The sequence below is a fragment of the Engraulis encrasicolus genome, chromosome 20 (assembly GCF_034702125.1).
Source record: "Engraulis encrasicolus isolate BLACKSEA-1 chromosome 20, IST_EnEncr_1.0, whole genome shotgun sequence".
NCBI classification, from domain to species: domain Eukaryota; kingdom Metazoa; phylum Chordata; class Actinopteri; order Clupeiformes; family Engraulidae; genus Engraulis; species Engraulis encrasicolus.
The window spans coordinates 8219437-8230037 of NC_085876.1; the positions used below are offsets into that span (position 1 = coordinate 8219437).

At 43.9% G+C, this 10601-nt stretch overlaps 1 protein-coding gene across 2 annotated transcripts in view; it reads left to right on the forward strand.

The window, feature by feature from the left end:
• The window catches only part of pum1 (pumilio RNA-binding family member 1), a 48682-nt gene extending 38465 nt beyond the window's left edge, over window positions 1-10217 (forward strand). For both annotated transcript variants that reach the window (XM_063185326.1, XM_063185327.1), the window contains exons 18-22: window positions 662-799; window positions 3731-3856; window positions 4443-4564; window positions 6796-6988; window positions 8414-10217. In XM_063185326.1, the coding sequence (XP_063041396.1) occupies window positions 662-799; window positions 3731-3856; window positions 4443-4564; window positions 6796-6988; window positions 8414-8545 (711 nt within the window). In that variant the 3' untranslated portion in view covers window positions 8546-10217. The remainder of the gene's footprint in view (window positions 1-661; window positions 800-3730; window positions 3857-4442; window positions 4565-6795; window positions 6989-8413) is intronic.
• Window positions 10218-10601: the final 384 nt, after the last annotated feature.

Consider the following 10601-nt stretch of genomic DNA (forward strand, 5'->3'; position numbering starts at 1 on the left):
ATATTGCCATTAATGGGTACCTTTGAGTTTGGCGTCACTGTTTGAGGCCAGATATTGAGGTCTGGTCAAAGACTTGAAAAGTGGCGCCTCAGGATAAGGCCATGTTGCATCGTACACAGACCTGTTAATACTTAATTACTCACCCTACACATTTCTAAAATAAAGTAGAGCCAGATTTCATCCTCTCAGTACAAGGAGTCATCGTAGCGCCTAGTAATGCTGTATAGTACTCACATTGTGAGTAGACGCAATGTTGATGCTATTATGTTGATCATAATATGTGTTGCATTGCTAACTCACTGCTAGTTGCATAGGTGGTTTAAAAAACGATCATTGTGACTACACGTGCCCTTTATCTTTTTATGTTTAGTACTGTCGCTCATGTAAAAAAAAAAAAACTTGATTGGTTTTCATTTTAAAGTTCGTCACAGCCTTTTCTAGCTTCGACCAGTAGCAAGCCGAGGGAGGCGGGTTAATCAGGCCACTTGGTTATTTGTTACCTTGCTGGTCAGACCAACATCTCGGTACAGGATTTGAGAGTCGATGATGATAATAAGGCAAGTGCCAAGTCACCCTTGAGTTCTTCTGAACCTAATGGTTTGAAAGATAAAAAGTCTGAGTTGAAAAGTTCAATGCGCGTGTGTATCTGTGTGTTCTTCAGAGTGAGATGGTGCGTGAGCTGGATGGGCACGTGTTGAAGTGCGTGAAGGACCAGAACGGGAACCACGTGGTGCAGAAGTGTATCGAGTGTGTGCAGCCGCACAACCTCCAGTTTATCATAGACGCCTTCAAGGGACAGGTGGGTCTTCTAACACACAAACTTGTGTGTCTCTGTGTGTGTGTGTGTGTACACAAGTGTGAGTATGCCTCCATTTTCGTGTGTGAATTTGATCATGGCAATAAATGATCTGTGCTGAGCATCATCTTCTCACCAAGTGTGCCATTCTTTGTGAGTGTGATGATTGTGTGTGCGCCTCCATATTTATGTGTGTGAAGGATTATCATGATAACAACTCTATGATGACATAGTATCATGACAAATCTATTATCTGTGCTGAGGAGTTTGATCTTAGCACTTGGAAAATGTAGCTTAAATTACTTCTACGATTTTAGTAAGAATTGTAAGAATTGACTTAGAGGGCGATGATTTATTGGCCAACTGTGTTGCCAAGGCAACAGAATTATTGGTCACTAATCATCTGTGTGGGATGATCACAAAAACGCCAATTTCTCCTGATGGGGGGGGGGGGGGGGGGGGGGGGGGGGGGGACACGACATCATGATAGTGTTGGCCTCATTATAGGCCTACATGGTTGTAGTATTATTTATGCAAATGATTATTATTAGTAGTAGTATTAATTATTAAATTATTAGTAGGCCTATTATTAAATTATTGAATTATTAATTAATTACCCTATGTCAGCAATTGCTGTTAGGCCTCCTAGCTCACTTTTAAACACTAAAAGACACCTCTGCTGAAGGGCACTTTTACATCAAAGAGCAATAGGGCAGTTCAGTTTAACCTGGCGCTGACAGATGGCCAATACATGCAACCAGAGTCAAAACCAACACAAAAACAGAGGGACAAGTCCAGTTTTTGTTCTCTCTCTCTCTCTGGCGCTGTCAGCCAGCATATGTTTGATGGCTGATGGATAGACGGAATAACCAGATTGGCTCAAGAGTTATTGAGCTTGTGAAGGATGGTTGCCTGATGGTCCTCTTAATTTATTATAAAATTGTGATGTCGCCAACGGCACTGAGTTCTATCAGCTGTCAATCAATGCCGTGCGGAGATAGAGAAAGCGAGATAGAGAGAAAGTTTAAGTTTCCAACTTGCAGCATTCCAACGCGACTCCACGTGCTTTATTCGCGCTCTGCTTGCCTTCATTGCCCGTTTGACAGCGCCAGGTTAAACTGAAAATGAACAGCGATTTGGGAGGTGGTCACCAAGCAATCTGCGCGAGAGAGTTAGAACTACACCAGGCGCGTGCACACACCATTCACAATGTATGATGGAATTACTCATTTGATATGTAAGGGATAATTTATTGGTATCCGCCATTGAGTGTCGTGGCGTTGTTGTGAAGGATGTTTGCCGAATTAGGTTATAAGTTTCGGCGCTCTGTTCTCTGCTGATAGATGACCCCCAACCATTTAGAATGTAAAGCTGTCTATTTTTAAAATAATGCAAAACTAAGCCACTAATGAAAATGTGAACTAACGTCCATAAAAATGACAGCCAATGCATTTTCAAAATGGCTTGCTGTGCACGCCCAAGTCAAATTTGTCAGTAAATAAACAAAGATGAGGTGCATGGGGTGCCGGGTCAGCCATGTGGAAAAAAAGAGGTCTTGATGTAGACGTGCCCATAGCCTTGCCTACTTGGTGTGATGCAGATGACTGTGATGCATTGTATATGTATGTAGGCATGGCAGATTTTAAATGCAGGTTTATTGATTGTGTTGGGCTATAATATTTTTTTCTATAACCTTGCGAGCCGCCAAGTCAGGCGTCGCGAGCCGCCTGAGGCTCGCGAGCCGCGCAATGAGTAACAGGGCCCTAGATGCTAACTCATCCTTGGACCTGGTAAAGCCCCAATGGCTCTCAGGCCTCTAGAAGGGGAAAAAAAACCTCCCCATGGACACGCCGTTTCTGGATGAGGAATGGCATGGCACGCGCGTGACTAAAGAATAATGAGCTTTATTTATACAACCACTTATTACACAGGGAATTTTAGCTCAAAGTACTTTGTGTGCAAGGCAAACTACAGTACAGTGAGTTTTGCTTAGTATGTATACAGCACGTTGGCGTAATGGAACATTTGTGTCAAGGGTTGTTAGGGTCTCTCAGTGCGGAGGTCCCCTCAAGAGAGGAGCCAGAGGCACAGGGGCAAAGAATAAACTCCCAATAGGCTTGATGTGTTGTAGATGACAAATTGCATACAGAACAACACTGTGTGTGTGTGTGTGTGCGTGTGTGTGTGTGTGTGTGTGTGTGTGTGTGTGTGTGTGTGTGTGTGTGTGTGTGTGTGTGTGTGTGTGTGTGTGTGTGTGTGTGTGTGTGTGTGTGTGTGTGTGTGTGTGTGTGTGTGCGCGTGCGCGCGCCTGCGTGTGTATCCACCTACTTTTGTGTGTGCGTACACTGCAATATGTGTATTTGCGTTATGGTGTGTACTGTATGCCTAAATTTGTGTTTGTGTTAGCTGTGCCGTGTGATGCATTTGAATGGTGTCCTCAGGTGTTTGTGCAATTGACTCACTCGTTTTTTGTCTGCCATGGAATATGTGTGGATGTGAATGCCTATGAATTGGGTCTGCACTGTGCAAAGATGACTTATTGTGAGCGTGAATGCGAGTGAGTTTGTGTTTGTTTTCCTACTGTGTATGTGTGGGTGCATTTTAAAGTCTCTATGAGTATTCATTGTGCAGGTGTTGCCTTTTGAGCTTATGTTTTCAGCTTGTATTTATAATCAGTGATGCATTTTAAATTGAGAGAGTGTCTGTGTGTGTGAGAGTTTCAGGCTGTTTCTCTTTTTTTGCGTGTCTGCCTGAATGCATTTAAACTAGGGGAAATTGTGTATTATGAATGTGTATTTTTGTGTGGGTCCATGCGGGTGTTTTCTATTGAGGCTACAGTATGTTAACACTTTGTATTATAATACTCTGCTAGGCCTTTCAAAAATATGGGTATTCAATGCATTTTTGATTATGTTTGTTTGTGTGTGTGTGCAGGTGTTTGCGTTGTCGACCCACCCGTATGGCTGCAGGGTGATCCAGAGGATTCTAGAACACTGCCTTCCAGAGCAGACCCTGCCCATTCTGGAGGAGCTACACACACACACCGAGCAGCTGGTGCAGGTAACACACACACACACACACACACACACGCACGCACACGCACTGAGCAGCTGGTGCAGGCAACACACACATACACACACGTTAAGCATCTGGTGCAGTGAACAGGCAAGCAGATACAGTATGTGTGCCGCACACACACACACACACGCACACGCACGTTAAATAGACACTGACACATTAAAATTCCCATAAACACATTAAGCAGCTGATACTGGAAGTGAGACACACAACACAACACAGACTGTGTATACCACTGGCTGTTTACACCTAGCTTAATTTTGCTTCATTTTTAATTTCGCTACAGTGCTACACCCGATACCTCCATAATCTAGTCTGCCATACAGTGCTACATCGGATACACATGGGTAAAGGGCAGTAACTACATAGTTGATCAAAATTGAGTTTAGACTGAAAATGGACATCGTAACGCCTCCTTTATCTTGTGACAAATCCTTATGGGACAAACGTGTCCGATCCTTCCCCGTCTCTCTCTCCCATTTCGTTTCCGGTCATCTCCCAGTGTCTTGTCTGAAAAATGTTAATAAAAATCCCCTTAAAATTCCTTCTCTTTCTCTCTGTCTTCCAGGACCAGTACGGTAACTATGTGATCCAGCATGTTCTGGAGCACGGCCGAGCTGAGGATAAGAGCAAGATCGTCTCCGAGATCCGCGGCAACGTCCTGGGACTCAGCCAGCACAAATTCGCCAGGTGAAGACACCGCCCAGCACACATTACATGTGCATGCATGCACACAACACACGCACACACAAGTTTGTATACACACCCACACTCGTACAAATACGCACACACCAAACAATAGTTAAACCTGTACAACACAGACACACGCACACATGTATACCAACCAATAGTTTCCAGGATAAGAGAACTGGCTGGCACATAGCACTTACGGTACACACGCACACACGCACGCACACACAGATACACGCACACACACTCATTATGAACCCAGCCAAGCCTTACACCCTCAACCCACACACCGCACACATGCATACCATTTACTTACGGCCAGCACACACATCATGTACTATACTCACTGAGGCGTGGCGTTCCAATGCAGTGATAAAGGGAGACCACATACACACACACACACACACACACAGACACATCCAAAAACACACAGAGGTCTTACTCACTGGGGCGTGTAAGGCAGGTGAAGGCAAGCCCATCATCTGTAGACTGTGTTTACTTACTAGGGTAGTGTTTCTCAATCGGGGCACTACAGCCCTAGGGGGGCCGTTGAGAAGGATGCATCTGAGTAGGGGTAGCGCTTAGTTCCCATTGGGGGACATTAGTCTATTTAATTTTTCAATACCAAGGGGGGCGTTGGCAGGCTTATGACGAGGTCAAAGAGGCGTTGGGAGGCTTATCAGGTCAAGGGGGTGTTTGTTCAAAAAAAGGTTGTGAACCACTGTACTAGGGTGTATGTCTGTCCATAATAGCATGTGGTTAGTGTGGGTCCATAGAGAGCGTAGTTGGCAGGTGTTGGATTTGAATGCTTGTAAGTGGCTTTGCATAAAAGACATCTGCTGATGCGCATTTCACCGTTAGCGTGGCAGCACATGACCAGTCGCACTAACAGGCGGAGGCAAACGGGTCAGCTGTCCGGGGCCCCAGGTAAAAGGATGGGGGGGCAGAATTGCGTCCCCCATTACATAGTATGTAGTAAGTTGTTGTGTGGCGGGGGCTTCAGTCGATTTTGCACTGGGCCCGGCCAAAGCTGTCAGCAAACCCTGTAGACGACACACGACAGTTTAAACTGGCAAATTGCATCACACGGATGACCGGGCCCTGCACAATGCAATTATGGTAAATAGTGTCAGAATCGGTGGTGTGCAGTAGAAGCCCCAGCATGTCTGAACTAGCTTTCCTAATTGGGCTGTGACACACTTTTACAGTCCATATGTACATACATTAGGGTCTTGTATTGCGTAATCGTTTGCCGTGCATGTTGTCCACACTGCCGTGTGTGATTTTAGTTTCCCTTTTACAGTGTGTTCTGGCCTGGGGCTGCACGTCTAGTTGAGAAGTTTCACTGGTGTCCTACAGGCATTGTGTTTTTTTGGTAGAGGACAGTGGCCTATATAGTATGATTTAATCATCCACATACACAAATTTACATTAAGTACACAAAAGGCACAAAAAAACCCTCACAAAAAAGACACAAAAAGCACTCGCACAGCACTATACAATTCTTGGTGGTGTCATATGTGTGTTTATACATTTATTTATTTTTGCTTTAATCCTGGGGCTGTGTGATATGCTTCTTGAGGCCATCTAACTGTTTCTCTTGCGCCCCTGTGTCCTGAGGACTGCATGTCTGCCTGTGTGTTTTCAATTGTGTCCTGGGGCTGTGTGTTGGTTGGTTGGTTGTTTTTTTTCCGGCAACTTTCATTTTTATTGGGTGGATTTTCATTGCATTCACAATAAGGTCTCCTCTAAACTTTTAGACATCCTGCAAATACCACATATCTACACAGCAACATTGCCATTTGAAAACCCCAAATATCCAGCCAACAACCAAAGAAACAAAAAGAAATGGAAGCGATACTTAAACCCAACAAACAGTTTGAATTTCTTTCTGTCCACACACAGGCCATACTGTACAGTGTGTTTTGTTGTAGTGTGTATATGTGACACAGTAGTTTGTATATGTGACACAGTAGTGTGTGTGTGTGTCTGTGCATGTCCACCTTTCTCCTTCCGTGGTGAAGTGTGTATTTTGTATATTTGTGTAACCCTTTATAACCGTGTGTGTCTCTCTCTATGGTCTCCCTCTATCCCTCCCACAGTAGCTTGGTGTAAAAGTATGTGACGCACTCTCTGCTGATCGACAAGGTGTAACGCCCTCGCTATGTATTGTAATGTTTATAACTGTGTGTGTGTGTGTTCGTCCATCCCCTTCTTCCCTCTCTCTACAGTAACGTGGTGGAGAAGTGTGTGACCCACTCCCTGCGTGCGGAGCGTGCGCTGCTGATTGACGAGGTGTGCAGCATGGCGGACGGCCCCCACAGCGCCCTCTACACCATGATGAAGGACCAGTACGCCAACTACGTGGTGCAGAAGATGATCGACGTGGCCGAGCCCACGCAGAGGAAGATCGTCATGCACAAGGTGAGAGAGACGGTAACGTGACATTTTATATTCCATTACAAGGAGACTTGCAGTTATTCGGATTTATGTTGTGGCCAAGCCCACGCAGAGGAAGATTGTCACGTACAAGGGGCGCATTCAGGCTGACTGAGAACCGTACCAGAGCCCGTTCCCACACCTAATCGCGAACCGGCCGTCGTGTTCACGCCGCAGATATTAGCGTTCGCGAACCGGAAAGTTGGTGTGCAATGTGAACTGCAAAATACTTGTTTATACTTGTGTTACGGAAAAAGTTCAGATCCACGGGTGGTTCACAGATAAGCATTTTAGTGCCGAACTTAAGTGGTGTGGGCACCGGCACTGGCTCCGTTCCGGTCAGCCTGAAAACCCTAAAGGTGAGAGCCAGTTTGAAATAGAATGTGCAATGTTCCCAATACATTGGTTTTAATCAAGCAACAATTTATTTGACAGTTTTGACATTTACTCACCTTTTTAAAGACACTGCTATTATTTTGAACATAACTTGCATTCTCGTCTGTCTTAAACACAATTGCCGGTAACACAGCAGGGTGTATGCAGGGTTTTAAAAAGTATTAAAAGGTGATAAATTAAAAAGTCAAAATTGAATGGCCTTAAAAGTAGTAAATTTGCTCAAAAAGTATTATTTTTTTGAAAAACAAGGTATTATTTTTTTGAGTTGCACCATTTGGATAAACGATGAATAAAGAAAGATTTATTTTATCACAGTTTTTCCATACACCAGTGATTCGCCCAACAGTAGCCACCTGACCTAGTTCATAGCAGTGTCGTGCCATAGAAAGCAGACTTTTGAACAGCACTCTGGAATCGCGCTGCTCTCCTTCAGGCGTCTTTTTGCGAAACACAAAAGTGTAATGTAGTGTTTAGAAGGTAGAAATTACAAAAGATGTCTTGTTAATACTGGAATCGGAATGTCGTGATGGTTGTAAAAAAATGTAAAGGTAGTGAAAAAGGGTATTAAATGGTAGTAAATTTGACTTAAACATTGCTGTATATACCCTGCACAGATTCTTCACACCACTCTCCTCTACATGTAGTGTAGAGCATAATGAGTTTGTATTCTACAAGTTCCCTTCTTTTGGGTTACAATAGACCTCAAATCAGACGGAGCCATGAAGATTTCACCACATTTGTCATGTGTGCTTGATGAAATATAGTATTACAATGGGAAGCTAATGAGGTTCAGTTGTCAATGAGATGATGTTTCCATGGTAACCCAGTCTCTTAGATTTAGCACCACCCGCAAACTGTGGCATTGTCACATAATGACAAGGTGATGTAACTTTCTCTGTCCTAATTACGTGTCCTGTGTGTGTGTGTGTGCGCACATTTGTGTGTTTGCGTGTGTGTGTGCGCGCATTTGTTTGCGTGTGTTTGTGCGTGTGCTCGCGTGTGCGCCCTCTCCAGATTCGTCCGCACATCGCGACCCTGAGGAAGTACACGTATGGCAAGCACATCCTGGCCAAGCTGGAGAAGTACTACATGAAGAGTGGCGTGGACCTGGGCCCGCTCTGCGCCCCGCCCAACGGAATCATGTAAGCCCCACTCCCCCCCACGCCCCCCCATCAACCAATACGGCCCCTCGAATCCCCCCACCTCCACCTCCACCACCTCCACCTCCTCCTCCTCCTCTTTCTTCCTGCCCTCTGAGTCCAGATCCGTAGACATGATTTACCTATGGTACAGAGGGCACCATACCCACACGGCTAGGAAGCCACACCTTCAATTGTGACATCATGGATTTCGTTCAATTAATTGTTTCGTTTTGTTTTGATTTTTCTCACACTCTATCTCTCTCTCTCCCCTTCAATCTCTACCCTCTCACTGAAATTTAAAAGTGTTTCATTTCACGACTATTTTTTTTAATGATTCACATGCACATAAAATCTTTTGGCACACAACTAAACCATGATATTGCAGCCAACAACTCCCTGTAGCTAACAACAATTTCATCATCCCTTAATGGCTAACAGGGGTAACTTTATTTTTGAGCATGGGAGAAAATATAGTCAAAATCTTTTTTCTCTAAATGTATGTATTGTATTCTGTTTTTTCTCTCTCTCTCTCTCTCTCTCTCTCTCTCTCTCTCTCTCTCTCTCTCTCTCTCTCTCTCTCTCTCTCTCTCTCTCTCTCTCTCTCTCTCTCTCTATCTATCTCTTTCTCTCTCACACAAACATACTTACACAGACACATGCACATTCAGGTCTTGCTTCTTTCAATGTATGTAGTGTATTCTTCGCTGTAGACCTTTGCATATACTTATAAATATATACATAAAAAGTTTGTAGTTTTTTCTCTGGTTTTTGATGTTGACCTGTATCTATACTGTATTCCAGTAGTGCTGACTCTGACTGCTGTATAATTGTATATTTGTAAACCTTGTGTAAATGTGGAATCCTTTTTCGAGGAAAAAAAAACAGATGCTAAAAAAAAAGCGATTGATTACCGCTGTGAGCGTGTGATGTCCAGCGCTCTGTAAATCACTGCATTTGCTGTATATTGTAAATTGTAATATCAGATTTTTTTTTTGTTTTGTTTTTGTTTTCAAAGTAACATAAACTCAATTTCCTTTTCTTGGATTTTTTTGTTTTTGTTTTTTTGTTTAGTTTTAACATCCGCTTCACCTCCTCACCAACTTCCGCCGGCCTATCCCACAATGCTTTGCTCTCTCCCTCTCTCTATACCTCTATCATTCTCTCTCTTTTTAACCTCCTTTTTAAAAAAAGATCCCTCTCTCCCACAAGCGTGTGGCGGGTTTGTGTTTGGGTAGAGAGGTTTAGGTAAATGCTTCAAACGCGAGTGTGTGTACAGATTTATTTTTTTCCTTTTTCTTTTTTTTTTGCCATTATGTGCTCTAATGTAAGTGACTGTATAAATCTGTTAATTTCTTCCTTTTTTTTTCCCCTTTATTTTTTTGTTTTGTTTTTTCGATTTGTTATTTACTCCTTTTTGCTGCAGTGTACATTTAAACAAAAACAAAAACAAAAGCAAACAGCATTGTGTAAATTTCCTGGGTCACACACACCCCTGCTGCGTCTGTGTATAGAGAGTGTGTGTAGTCATGGCCTTGCCTCCGCCCGCGGTGGCAGCAGCAGCAGCAGCGTACATAAAAGATTGCCTGGCTGTTTTGTATCTCCTGTTGTAGACGGTCTCGATAACGCTGTGTGACCTTTATTTTGAGACAAAAAAAGAAAAAAACTCAAAAATTCTACGCCAGCTGTCTTCTGTCTCGTCAATTTGTGTATGTGTGTGTGTGTGTGTGTGCGCGTGTGTGCGCGCGTGTGCGTGTGTGTGTATGCGCGTGCGTGTTTGTGTGTGGGCGCGTATGCGCGTGCGTGTGTGTGTGTGGGCGTACGCGTGCGAGAGATGGGAGGTGTGCGCACGTGTGCATGCCTGTAAAATTGTAAAACGAGGGTTGTTACAAAGGCACTGACTTATACGTACAAACAGACACATACTGTACACGGACACAACCGCACACACATACGCACTCTTGCACATTTCCAAGGCCCATTTCTCTGTAAGCTCTTTGGTGTCATTTGACAAGTCAATTATTTTTCTGTGTGAAATGGGGTCGTTGGGAAAAAAACACGCT